Below are 14,732 nucleotides of genomic sequence, written 5' to 3' on the forward strand. Positions count from 1 at the left end.
TCTGAGAGCTTCCGAAAGTTGTTTTTGTTTTTGTTTTTTTTTTTTGAGAGAGAGAGAGAGGGAGAGACAGTCTTCAGCAGGCTCCATACCCAGCACAGATCCTGACACAGGACTTGATCTCACAACCCCAAGATCATGACCTGAGCCAAAATCAAGAGTCCAATGCTTAACCAACTGAGCCACCCAGGCATCTCTGAAAGTTCTGATGAACCATAAGATTTAATGGCTTAAACTGTGGAAAGAGCCAAGATGTCCATCGACAGATGAATGGATAAAGATGTGGTATATATATACATACACATACACACACACACACACACACACACACACACAGGAATATTATGCAGCCATCAAAAGGAATGAAATCTTGCCATTTGCAACGACATGGATGGAACTGGAGGGTATTATGCTGAGCGAAATAAGTCAATCAGAGAAAGACATGTATCATATGACCTCACTGATATGAGGAATTCTTAATCTCAGGAAACAAACTGAGGGTTGCTGGAGTGGGGGGTGGGGTGGGAGAGATGGGGTAGCTGGGTGATAGACATTAGGGAGGGTATGTGCTATGGTGAGCGCTGTGAATTGTGCAAGACTGTTGAATCACAGACCTGTACCTCTGAAACAAATAATACATTATATGTTAAAAAAAAAAAAAGAAGAAGAAGAATGTAGCAGGAGGGGAAGAATGAAGGGGGGGTGGAATCGGAGGGGGAGACGAACCATGAGAGACTATGGACTCTGAAAAACAAACTGAGGGTTCTAGAGGGGAGGGGGGTGGGGGGATGGGTTAGCCTGGTGATGGGTATTAAAGAGGGCACGTTCTGCATGGAGCACTGGGTGTTATACGCAAACAATGAATCATGGAACACTACATCAAAAACTAATGATGTAATGCATGGTGATTAGCATAACATAATAAAAAAATATTTAATGGCTTATGCAGAGATGAACTATATAAAATGCTATTTTACCAACACAGCTATCATTGGAGATGTTTTCAAAGAGAATATGAGGAAATTATTGTCAATTTATTCTTAAAACTAAATTTATGTTTTTTCATCTTTATTCTTAACTATTATACCAAAAAATGTAGAAGTGGTTTCAAAGTTGTAAAAAGTCTACAAAATATTCCATTAGTAATGGAATGCTTGTACACACTTGGAAGGAACATGAATTGGTAAAGCCCTTTGAAGGGTAACTTGGTAACATGTATAAAATTTTATGTATCCATACCCTTTGATAAAGCAATTCCACTTTCAGAAATATATTCAGTTTGTACTTTTACTAGAAATTGCCCAAAGATACATCTACAAAGCTATTTATGATGGACTTACTTTAAGTAGAGGAAAACCAGAAGTAACCTAAATATTCATCATTAAGGAACTGGCTAGGGGCGCCTGGGTGGCTCAGTTGGCTAAGCATCTGCCTTCAGCCCAGGTCATGATCCCAGGGTCCTGGGATCGAGTCCCACATCTGTTTTCCTGCTCAGAGGGGAGTCTGCTTGTCCCTCTCCCTTTGCCCCTCCCCCTGCTCTTGCTCTCTCTTTCTCTCTCAAATAGATAAATAAAATCTTAAAAAAAAAAACAAAACAACGAGCTGGCTAGATAACCTAGGACAGAACCATTGGATGACAGGAGAACCATTAGGAAGACTTTGGCAGGGGACACCTGGGTAGCTCAGTTGGTTAAGTGTCTGCCTTCAGCTCAGGTCATGATCCCTGGGTTCTGGGATTGAGTCCTGTATTGGGCTCCTTGCCAACAGGGAGCCTACTTCTCCCTCTGCCGGCCATTCTCCCTGCTTGCTCTGTCTCTCTCTCTCTGACAAATAAAATCTTTAAAAAAAAAAAAAAAGATTTTGGCAGATCTGCACATATTAACTCGAAAAGTAGCCCAAGATGTAAGGCCAACAAAGAGAAAAAGAAATAGGAAGCAAGTTGTAAAAAAGTGTGCAGTGTGAAGAGATTTACATAAAAGTTAAAATGCACATATACATTTATTTTTAGAAATATAATTGGCCATATAGAGAAAAAGTCTCTGAAAGGACAAACAAGGTGTGTTTAACAATGGCTTTCTCTAGAGGTTGGAATTTAAAAACTAAGGCAGGAAGGAAATTTCTTCCTTTTTTGGAGATGTGTAAAGATTTTGCTTTAATAAAAATTAAGTAAATAACCACAGAATTTTACTTATTTCAGAAAATAATTTAAAATAACCAAAAAAAAAAATATTCCTATGGTGAGTTAAGGGTAAATCAAGTAGCTTATACTGCTTTTCTTAAAGACTTGAAAAATATAATGGGTTTCTGTGAAAATTAGGGTATACTACATGTGTATAATGTACTGTATGGTAACTAACATAACATAATAAAATTAAAAACAAAAATTAGGATATAATTTAAATTTAATATTCTACTAAAAACAGAATGAAAATATATAAAAAGAACCCAAATCTTAAAGTGTATTTGGGCACGCTGTCTTTTTTTCTCTTAATCATGTTACCTTAACTCCAAATTACGTTACCAAAACGAGAGGCCTCTGAAACATGCCCATAAACATGAAAAATCGTTATTTCCCAGTGAACATTTAAGGATCCAAAATTGTCATGGCTTGCTTTGTTGACTCATCTAATCTTTGTTGGTTTCTCATCCTTGCCACCAATACGAGAACAAAAAGGGGTGAAAAGAAGCCAGATCCGCAGGTATGAGCAAAAACCACTGTCTACACTGAGTCTTACATGGGTATTGGGAAATATAAGTAATAAGTATGTACACAAAAAAAAGGGACTCTTTTTTAAAGGCCTACTGAAGGGCGCCTGGGTGGCTCAGTCATTGGGCGTCTGTCTTCAGCTCAGGTCATAGTCCCAGGTCCCGGGATCGAGCCCCGCATCAGGCTCTCTGCTCGGCGGGAAGCCTGCTTCTCCCTCTCCCACTCCCCCTGCTTGTGTTCCCTCTCTTGCTATGTCTCTCTCTGTCAAGTAAATAAATAAAATCTTTAAAAAAAAAAAATAAATAAAGGCCTACTGAATGAATTATAAAATATTTGATATTACTATGAACACAAATAATATCAAATATTTGATAATTTATAATAAATATAATAATATTCTTCCGTTTCTTATTTCTCAACAAAATGTAAGGAGGTGAAATCGGAGATTACCTTGAGTGTATTCACTTCCTCCAAGGCATCATTTCTTTCACGCTTAAGCCTTTCTATTTCATCTGCCTCTAAGGAATCACAGGGAAGAAGCTGTCAACATTAAAACAGAAGAAAAAAGTTATGCATTAGATGCTAATTATGAGAACTAGCATAAAAATCCTTCTTGACGAGTGTTAAGCTTTTGCATTTTAATAACAAAATTTAGTTTCTTACTTTGGAAGTCATTTGATTAGATGAAAGAGAATGTTAAAGCAATCTGGGGTAACTTGATTTAAGCTTGACTTTGTATGGTTGTTATTTATAACAGAATCTAAGTGATTATAAGGTATACATACCCTGTTGTCACCTTTAGGTCATCAATTTTAATAATATAATTTCCCTTAAAAGTCCAAATTCTAAGATTGTGTTTATAATGTCAAAAAGACTTTATGAGTTATCAACATAAACTACTCCCCAAAGATATCCACCCCAGGTACATGGCATCTGAAGCTAACAAAATGCTGGACATTATCAACCAAGAGAGTTTATGTGACCTCAGTAAAGTTCATGGATTGATTCCACGCCTTGTTTTAACTAAATGAAATGCAATGTTAACAGCCAAGTAGCTTACAAAGATTCCCACACAGAAACTATGGACTGAAGGTAGTATTAATAATTCATGCCCTATTGAACAACAACCGCCACAAAATAGCCGAGACGGCAATTCTTCTTCTCTTACTGCGGGCATGATCTCTCTGACAGTTAATTACAAGGTAAAAAAACAATGACAATCTGATCAAAGCTAAAAATCCAAGTCTATTACAGCCATCTTGTATGTATAAATTATAACAGAACTGGGCGCCTGGGTGGCTCAGTCGTTAAGCGTCTGCCTTTGGCTCAGGTCATGATCCCAGAGTCCTGGGATCGAATCCCACATCGGGCTCCCTGCTCGGCAAGAAGCCTGCTTCTCCCTCTCCCACTCCCCCTGCTTGTGTTCCTGCTCTCGCTATCTCTCTCTCTGTCAAATAAATAAATAAAATCTTTAAAAAAAAATTATAACAGAACTAAAAAGAAAGAAATATAGAAAATATAATTTAAAGGACTAGGTGGAGAAAATGATTGCTTTATAAGTATGGGCTTAAGGCAGAGCTCTTCAGATAGGAGAGGTGAATGCAGAGTAAAAAAAAGATAATAAAAATAATTAATGATAGTGGTGCCTGGCAGTTAAGCTTCTGCCTTCGGTTCAGATCATGATCCTGGATCCGGTTGCCCGGCTCCCTGCTCAGTGGGGAGCCTGCTTCTCCCTCTCTCTCTGCCCTTCCCAGCCACCCCCTGCCCCCACTTGTGCACACTCTCACTCTCTCTAATAAAGGAATAAAATATTTTTTTTTTAAAAATAAGATTTTATTTATTTATTTGACAGAGAGAGGGAACTCAAGTAGGGGGAATGGGAGAGGAAGAAGCAGGCTTCTCGCTCAGCATGGAGCCCGATGCAGGGCTCGATCCCAGGACCCTGGGATCATGACCTGAGCCGAGCGAGGGCAGCCGCTTAACCAACTGAGCCACCCAGGCGCCCCTAAACAAATAAAATCTTAAAAAAAATAATTAACGGTATCACCACTTATTACGAACTTACTATGCGCAGATACATTGCTAAGGGCTATATACATTCAGTATTATATCCTTCCTATAACCTCGTCTCCATTTAACAGATGGGGAAATAGGCTCAGAAGGTTAGCAGCTTACCTAATGTTTCACAGCTAATAAACGGCCACCCACAGATTCCCACAGAGGTCTGACATTAGTCTGTGATTTTTACTAACCGCCCAACTGAAATCATGATGGAATAGATATGATAAATTCAGGTTTGATTTCCTTTTTTTTTTTTTTAAGATTTTATTTATTTGACAGAGAGAAAGAGACAGCAAGAGAGGGAACACAAGCAGGGGCAGAGGGAGAGGGAGAAGCAGGCCTCCCGCTGAGCAGGGAGCCCGATGCGGGGCTCGATCCCAGGATACTGGGATCATGACCTGCGCCGAAGGCAGACGCTTAACGACTGAGCCGCCCATGTGCCCCTAGGATTAGTTTTTAACACATTTTCAAATGTAACAATATTTCCCAAAGTACATTCTAAAGGATATTAACTAGGTTTGCACAAAAGCCAGACTGAGTGGTAGTGATGGTGGTAGCGGTCCCTTTGGTCAGGTAAATTTGAGAAATGCAGGATTTAGAAAAAAATGAACTTTCTCTCCTGCAGGGCTTTCAACATCCTTAATATGCTAAGGAGCATTTTTAATATCCCCGAAGGAAATAAAATTTAATAACTTGTTGCATTTCCTCAAGTTATTTGACAGTATCCCTGACCACCACACCTTTATTTTGTGGCATCTCACTGGACTAACGTCTGCAAACACAAAGTGTTCTGGGAAACACTGCTACTCAACATTCAGATAAGCCTATTGTTATCTTGCATGCTACCTAAATGTGAAATAAACAGAATTCAAAGGTTTAAATAAGAATCTAGATAACAGAGCTAATTACATATATATTTTATATATATATATTTACTAAGTGAAATTATAGACCGGGGTTTGAGGGATGCGATTATAAACTTCTGAGCTTAAAACATGGAGGTAAATCATGCAGAAAAGGGCACATGGTACCATTTTAGGAGGCAAAACACTAGGCTTGAACAATCATAGAACTATGACTTAAAAACAAAACAAAACAACATGTGTTATAATCCTATTGCTATTTTAGGCTAAGCAGTGAAAACTTACAGCCAGAGAACTGGCCATAACTGGTACCTGTGAATTCTGTGAAAAGCCTCTCTGTGCTCAGTCATGTGTTAAGAGTTCGAATATGCTTCAACAAAGCAAGCGGCAGATGAAATGAATTGTTGCTATTTAACTTCAAATGATTCCAGACAGATAACTGTTTTCTAACCTCCTTTCAAATCTTGGACTTTACCCTTACCTTCCTCCATTCCTTTCCTGTCTGGTTCTCCCGGTATCATTTGTGACCCTCAGGCCCTCTGACCTCTGAAACACCCGGTAAATAACACTGTAAATCATTTCCACTCTATTCTGGATAGCTACTACTCCACTGGTCTCATTCTGAAACTCAATTCATCTTCAACAGAACAATATGTCTGTTTCAGGTCAATTTTTTTTTTTTTTTTATAAAAGCCTTCCATTAGAAACCCATTCAATTACCTCCTTTCCTTAAAGTTTCTGTATATTCTCTTATTTTCTCCTTCCTTTCTCTTGCTCACTCCTTTACTTCTTATAATTTACTTTATATATCTTTCCTCCCATCCCCATATTTTGAAAATAATTATGTTCAATGTCACTAGTTAACCTAGTATTTGGCTAAATAAATGCACCCCTCCATCAACTTTCTTAACTTCTTTGTTTCATGTAACATTGCTTAAGCCATCTGTCCTTGAAACTTTCTTTTCCCTAGGTTTTTAATATCCCACTATCTCACCTACTCTTCAGAATATTTAGGCTGTTTCTAATGACTTAATTTTATTTCCACTCCTTAAATGGGAGAGGGGAGGTTCCCCAAAGTTTGTCCCTTTCTCCTTTTTTCTCTACAAGCTCTCCCTGAGTGATCACGTTCACTGCCACGCTTCAACTATCACCCTCCAAATCATTCCCAAATCCCTCTTTGTGTCCAGTTCCTTATTTCCAATGGCCTTTTGGTTACTTACACCTGTCAGCATATTAAACTTACTCTCTAAAATCCAACCTATCATCTTCTCCACTTTTCTTATTTCCCTATCTCTACTGACAGAACCATCCTATTATTAATCATCTTAATTAAAACTTTGCAGTTATCTTTAACTCATTCTCCCTTGGTTCTTATACCCAGATGCAAGTCTTTTTTTTTTTTTTAATGATTTTAATTTATTTATTTGACAGAGAGAGACACAGCGAGAGAGGGAACACAAGCAGGGGGAGAGGGAGAGGGAGAAGCAGGCTTCCCGCTGAGCAGGGAGCCCGATGCGGGGCTCGATCCCAGGACTCTGGGATCATGACCTGAGCCAAAGGCAGATGCTTAACGACTGAGCCCAGGCGCCCCCAGATGCAAGTCTTAATAGTGATATACTTGTTGTTGGTAAATATCATGTATCTGTCTCTCCATTCCTTCCCATTGTCCTCACCTTCACCATAGTTCTTAATATTCTATATTTGGACTCTTTCCTTCGCCCACTATCTAGGCTACCTACCACCAGTTTCATTCCCTTTCAAGATAACCAACACTATTATAAATTATCATTTCTAAACTATCATTTTGATAATGTCACAATTCTCTCTAATGGCTCCTCACTGACTACAAGTACAAACTTCTAAGTGTAATACTTACCCTTTTAGGCCTAACTTCCTTCACTGATCTGCATGTACCCACTTACCTCTTAAAAAAACTAGATTACTCTCTGCTTACCATCACATTATATGTATATTTTTATTCATGCTAATTCTCTTATTACTTTTCTCTTTACGTTCACCTCTTAAGCAGATAAAATCCTGTATATCATTTAAAACTCACTCAAATGCCAAGTCTGTTATGAATCGTCTCTAAATATTCTGAGCTCTGTCAGTACTACGGGCTTACCACGCAATGCTACAGTTTTTTAAACTATAATTGTTTGTGTACATGCGTTTCTTTATACAATACATTAAATTCCTTGAGGGACAGGCTTGAGTTTTGATTAATAATGAGCTGGAGCAGCTAACACAATGCCACGCACACTGTCGTTGTTTAATGTATATATATCTAATGTTTTACAGAGGAGTACATACTGCTATACATGGTGAGAAATACCTTTTATATCGCGACCCCAGTATAAGGGAAACATTACTCACTCACATACAATTCACTATGATATTTTCCATTCTATTCTCTCACTTGTTAAAATGGGGGTTGTGATCCACCAAATTGATTTAGCAAGAAACCAAACTGTGAAATGTCTACTTTAGGGAATTAACAAGTGTTCTCTCTGTGATTTTAAGATAATCCCTGTATGATATTTAATTAGGATGGTAAACCCACCATCTTATTATGATAGACTCTAGTCTGCTGTTGCTAAGTTTAGAATTCTGATAAATCTAGGCTCCAGCCTTGCTTTTCTATATGCGACCTTGCGTAAGCCGCAGGGGTAGCACGGTGTGAATTTTCTAATATAGCAATGATTAGAATCACAGTGAGATAAGTACATTTTTATTTTTTTTTATTTTTTATTTTTTATTTTATTTATTTTATTTATTTTATTTTATTTTTTTAAAGATTTTATTTATTTATTTGAGACAGAGAGAATGAGAGAGAGAGAGCACATGAGAGGGGTGAGGGTCATAGGGAGAAGCAGGCTCCCTGCCGAGCAGGGAGCCCGATGCGGGACTCGATCCAGGGACTCCAGGATCATGACCTGAGCCGAAGGCAGTCGCTTAACCAACTGAGCCACCCAGGCGCCTGATAAGTACATTTTTAGATCTAAATGCCATATTATTCCAAAATCATGTTTGTTTGTTTTTTGTCAACTAAACAAAAGTAGGACTTAGACTGACTCAGCAATTCTTCCTTCTTGAAACACGGCATCTCAAGAAATCTTGAGTCAGATGAAACGATGAGCAAAAGCAGCTCGTCACAAAAGAGTATATATTGTGTGATTCTATTTATTAGGACGTTCAAGAACAGGCAAAAGCAATCTACGCTAATATAAGTCAGAATAGTGGTTCCATTGTAAAGGTGGGAGTGGTGGCCAACTGGGACAAAGTTGGTACAATGGAGCCTTTGGTGATTATACACGAGGTACTAATAGAAATTCATCACGTTGTACACTTGAGATTTTTATACTTTACAGGGTGTCCATTATGCTTCAGCAAAAATATTTTTAAAAAATCAATTAAGGAGGGGCGCCTGGGTGGCTCAGTCGTTAAGTATCTGCCTTCGGCTCAGGTCATGATCCCAGGGTCCTGGGATAGAGTCCCACATCGGGCTCCCTGCTCCACGGGAAGCCTGCTTCTCCCTCTCCCACTCCTGCTGCTTGTGTTCCTGCTCTCACTATCTCTGTCTCTGTCAAATAAACAAATAAAATCTTAAAAAAAAAAAAATAAATAAAATAAATTAAGGAAAAGACAAGCCAGAAAAAGGAAACACAAGTAAAAAACAACCATCCCTAACAGATGGATTGTTATATTTGACTCTGTTGTTTGTGACAAGATGGTTGAGGGGATAACCATAGTGGAATTTCCCCACTCTCACAGACTGTCAGCATCCTCAACCACAGATTGATTGATACTTCAGATGAAGCACTATGGTGTTTTTTCAACAACAACAAAAAGTTTAGGAATACTGCTACAAAATAATAAGATATTTTTCATTTGTTTCTGATGAGCTACTTGACAAGCAGTGATTTTTGTAGTATTTTTCAAGCTGTGGTACATGACCCATTACGGAATTTTAAGTCCAAAAATTTAATGAAATAGAACTGAATATTAAATGAGAATGCAATGATATAGAAAACATAAGTACTACTTTGAGACTTTCGTTTCAGTTATATATGTGAGTATGGTGAAGTAAAAGGTATTCTTATTATGGATTCAAGTGAAAAAAAAAGGGCAACATTTTATGGGGATATCTTCTACATGTTGACAAGCAGAACATAACAAAAGAAGCCTTATAAACTAATATAATGACAATTGCACAACATTTTGATCTGAAGCCACAAACAGGAAATTATTGGCATGCAGAAAACCTTGTACAATTACCATAGGCACTTGGCTTTTGTCATCAAAGTATCACAGACTGAATACACTCTTATCTGCCCTAAAATCATATTGGCTAGAAAGGAAGTAAATTACTAATTTGGAGCACCAGTATGTTTTGCAGCTGCTAATAAGCAAGCTTTGCACGCTCACCCAAAGTCCTCTGAATTCCCCGTTTCTCTTATGTTGTGAGCAACCTAACCACCATTGCCTTTCCCATCAAAAGTGGGGACAGTAGCTTTGAGAACTGTTTGGCAGTAAGAAAACAATGCTCTGCAGTCAGCATTAGGTAGGAAAATACATAACACCTGAAACAGCAGAAGAAAAACAGTGTTCTTACAGGTTCAGTTTTCCTACCTTAAATGCTACTAACTCAGTTCTGGTAAGTCAGTGCCTCCATTCTAGGAGACTGGGTGATCTCCCAAAGGTTTCCAAATAACTAGATCATGGGAACTCTCATTCTCAATGATAGGAACTCTAATTTATTGCTATTGTGACTGCAAAATGGTATAGCCATTTTGGAAGACAGTTTGATGGTTTCTTATAAAACTAAACATCTTCTTATGTGGTATATATACACAATGGAATATTATGCAGCCATCAAAAGGAATGAGATCTTGCCATTTGCAATGACGTGGATGGAACTGGAGGGTGTTATGCTGAGCGAAATAAGTCAATCAGAGAAAGACATGTATCATATGACCTCACTGATATGAGGCATTCTTAATCTCAGGAAACAAACTGAGGGTTGCTGGAGTGGGGGGTGGGGTGGGAGGGATGGGGTGGCTGGGTGATAGACACTGGGGAGGGTATGTGCTATGGTGAGTGCTGTGAATTGTGCAAGACTGTTGAATCACAGATCTGTACCTCTGAAACAAATAATGCAATATATGTTAAGAAAAAAAAAAAGAAGAAGATAGTAGGAGGGGAAGAATGAAGGGGGGGAAATCGGAGGGGGAGATGAACCATGAGAGACGATGGACTCTGAAAAACAAACTGAGGGTTCTAGAGGGTAGGGGGGTGGGAGGATGGGTTAGCCTGGTGATGGGTATTAAAGAGGACACGTTCTGCATGGAGCACTGGGTGTTATGCACGAACAATGAATCATGGAACACTACCTCAAAAACTAATGATGTAGGGCGCCTGGGTGGCTCAGATGGTTAAGCGTCTGCCTTCAGCTCAGATCATGATCCCAGGGTCCTGGGATCGAGCCCCACATCGGGCTCCTGTCTCAGCGAGGAGCCTGCTTCTCCCTCTCCCTCTGCCTCTCTCCCCGCTCATGCTTTGTCTCTCTCTCTCTGTATCTGTGTGTCTCAAATGAATAAATAAAATCTTAAAAAAAAACCCCCAAAACTAATGATGTAATGTATGGTGATTAACATAACAATAAAAAAATTAAAAAAAAAAAACTAAACATCTTCTTACCATATGAACCAGCAATTGTGCTCCTTGGTATTTACCCAAAGGAGCTGAAAACTTATGTTCACATAAAAACCTGCAAATGGATGTTTATAGTAGCTTTATTCACAACTGCCAAAACTTGGAAGCAACCAAATGTCCTTCAACAGGTAAATGGATAATCTGTGGTACATTCAGATAATGGAATATTAATCAGCACTGAAAAGACATGGAAAGATATGGAGGAACCTTAAATGCATATTACTAAGTGAAAGAAGCCAATCTGAAAAGGCTACATACTGTATGATTCTAACTATATGACATTATAGAAAGGGCAAAACTATGAAGACAATAAGAGGATCAGTGATTGCCAGGGGTGAGGGGTGCAGGTGTGGAGAGATGAACAGGCAGAGCACAGAGGTAGAATTCAGAGTGGTAAAAATACTATGTATGATACCGTAATGATGGATACATGTCATTATACATTTGTCCAAACTCACATAGAACTTACAGCACCCAGAGTGAACCATAATGTAAACTATGAACTCCAGGTGATAATGATGTGTCAATGTAGGTTCATCAATTGTAACAATATACCACACTCTGGTGCAGGATGTTGATAATGAGGGAGGCTATGCATGTGTTGGGGCAAAGGGCATTTGGGAAATCTCTGTACCTTCCCCTCAATTTTGCTGTGAACCTAAAACTGCTCTAAAAAATGAAGTCTTAAAAACAAAAAAAGACACCATTTATTATAAGAGCAAAAAAGTGAAGGGTAACTAGAAATAAATCTAACAAAAGATTAATAAAGCTTGTATTGGGAAAAATACATCAAATGTATTATTTGCTATTCAAGAAGATAAAATTAGGGGCGCCTGGGTGGCTCAGTCCTTAAGCGTCTGCTTTCAGCTCAGGCCATGATCCCAGAGTCCTGGGATCGATCCCTGCATCAGGCTCCCTGCTCAGCGGGAATCTGCTTCTCCCTCCCCCACTTCCCCTGCTTGTGTTCCCTCTCTCACTGTCTCTCTCTCTGTCAAAAAATAAATAAAATCTTAAAAAAAAAAGAAGATAAAATTAAGAAGTCAAAACATGTTTGATAGGAAGACTTAAATATATAAAGATGTTGTTTCTTCCTAAAATAATCAGTACAGTAAGATTTTTGCTAGAACTTATTTGGACAAGAAAAAAGATTAGCCAAAGCAATATATAAAAAGAAGAACAAAGTGGAAGAATGTGTTATTAGATATCAATACTTACAAAGCAAAGTAAAGCAGTACTGAAGAATTTAAAAATGCCCCTGTGCAAGTATGGAAATCTTATAAATGACAGAGCTGGATTGCAAATAATTCATCCATTGAAACATGAATTTATATTTTAAAAATTACCTTTATAAAAATAATTGATCAAAATTTATATATTTATATTTTTTGATTGTGTACCAATAAGTAGAATTACTACTCAATTCAGAAGAAAATTTTAATGTCAGAGCTTATGAATACAGTGAATTAAAACAAATAAATTTTAATCATCTAAATTTTTTTGCAAAATAATAATAGGATGATCAACGACTGATTTTTTTCAATGACCGATTTTTACGTATACTATATTCTTGAAATTATAATATATCAAGGCAACATTCTAGGGTAATATGGAATAAAAATATAAGTTAGCAGAGAAAAAGGAAAGATGATAAATTTCTGAGAATAAGAATTTATGAATGAATTTTCTTTTAAATAAGATGATTATAAGTATCAAAAACTAGTATTTAGATTCCATTAGATACATTTAAAGGGTTATGCAACAGTTTTCTTTAAAAAAGAGAAATATTTATAGTCATTGGAAACCAAATTAAAACATCAACCAAAAGAAAAGTGGTATTACTTTATGATTAGATTGAGTAGATTTTAAGGCGGGAAACATTCTAGAGATGAAGAGATTCAATGTCCTGTCAGGATATAACAATTCTAAAATCATATACACCTATAATACAGCCTATGATATGGAAAGCAAAAATCAGCAGAACTAAGGGAAATTTTTTTTTAAGATTTTTTAAAAATTTATTTATTCATTTGAGACACAGAGATACAGAGAGAGAGAGAGCATGAGCAGGGGGAGAGGCTAAGGGAGAGGGAGAAGCAGCTCCCCGCTGAGCCAGGAGCCTGATGCGGGGATCGATCCCAGGACCCTGGGATCATGACCTGAGCCGAAGGCAGACGCTTAACCATCTGAGCCACCCAGGCGCCCCAGAGCTGAGGCAAGTTTTAAAATGAAATGCCTCTTGCTCGGGGTGCCTGGGTGGCTCAGTTGGTTAAGCGACTGCCTTCGGCTCAGGTCATGATCCTGGAGTCCCTGGATCGAGTCCCGCATCGGGCTCCCTGCTCGGCAGGGAGCCTGCTTCTCCCTCTGACCCTCCCCCCTCTCATGTGCTCTCTCTCTCTCATTCTGTCTCAAATAAATAAATAAAATCTTTAAAAAAAAAAAAAAAAAAGAAATGCCTCTTGCTCAATAACTGATAATAAAAGAAGACAAGAAATGAGTCAGGAAATAGAAAATTTGAAAAAAAAAAAAAGGAAATAAAGTTTGAATCACATGATTAACAACTTTGACCTAACTGATGTACAGGGAACACTGCACTCACTTCAGTGCAGAACAGACATTTCAAAAGATGGGAAATATTTCATAAAATTGACTATATGCTGGATATATGGTCAAAGGATTAATGCCATGGAGGAAGGTGTTTCTAACTTCAGTGAAGGACACTAGAAATCAGCAACCAGAAGGGAACTATATGACTAGAAAGTGTCTAAAACAGTTAAAAATCAGGGTCAAAGAAGCAATGACAATGAAAATATTACATACTGAATGATAATTAAAATATGATCTACAGAAATTTGTGGGTGTTATAACTGTAAAAATTGTGTAGTACCATCTATGAGATAAAAAGTAGTATTGCTAAAATATATTAAAAACCTAAAAAAAATTCCGTGTTATTTTTTAAACAAATTTTAGTATCTTGATGAAAGGGCAATTTTCTAGAAAGATATCCATTAACAGAATTATTCAAGAAAAGGACAAAAACTTGAATAAAATAACCTTAGAAGACATTAAAAAAATAGGAAATATGTCCTCTTCCAAAAAGACCTAGGCCTAGACCATCTGGCATATGAAACATTTTCAAACCTTAAAGGAACAGATAAAGTTTCTTTTATGTAAGCTGTTGCATAAAAATGAAATGGCATAAATTTTATAATGTTTAAATAATTTTTAAATAAGTAGATATAAAATATTACAAATCTTATTTATTAAATAAGATAATGCTAGCTTCTTCTAAAAAATTAAAAATGTAAAATGGCTCAAATATCATGAAAATTTATTTTTTGGTCACTTTTGCAGCTCCTGTTCCAACAGTAATTCAGAAAAAATTAAAATTT

The 14,732-nt window shown here is 37.5% G+C and overlaps 1 protein-coding gene across 3 annotated transcripts in view; it reads right to left on the minus strand.

Moving 5' to 3' along the window:
- The window catches only part of STXBP4 (syntaxin binding protein 4), a 221,865-nt gene that overhangs the window by 151,450 nt on the left and 55,683 nt on the right, over positions 1–14,732 (minus strand). For all 3 annotated transcript variants that reach the window (XM_078065070.1, XM_078065058.1, XM_078065066.1), the window contains exon 10: positions 3,155–3,244. In XM_078065070.1, coding sequence (XP_077921196.1) covers positions 3,155–3,244 — 90 coding nt within the window. The remainder of the gene's footprint in view (positions 1–3,154; positions 3,245–14,732) is intronic.

The sequence above is a fragment of the Halichoerus grypus genome, chromosome 2 (assembly GCF_964656455.1).
Source record: "Halichoerus grypus chromosome 2, mHalGry1.hap1.1, whole genome shotgun sequence".
Taxonomy (NCBI): domain Eukaryota; kingdom Metazoa; phylum Chordata; class Mammalia; order Carnivora; family Phocidae; genus Halichoerus; species Halichoerus grypus.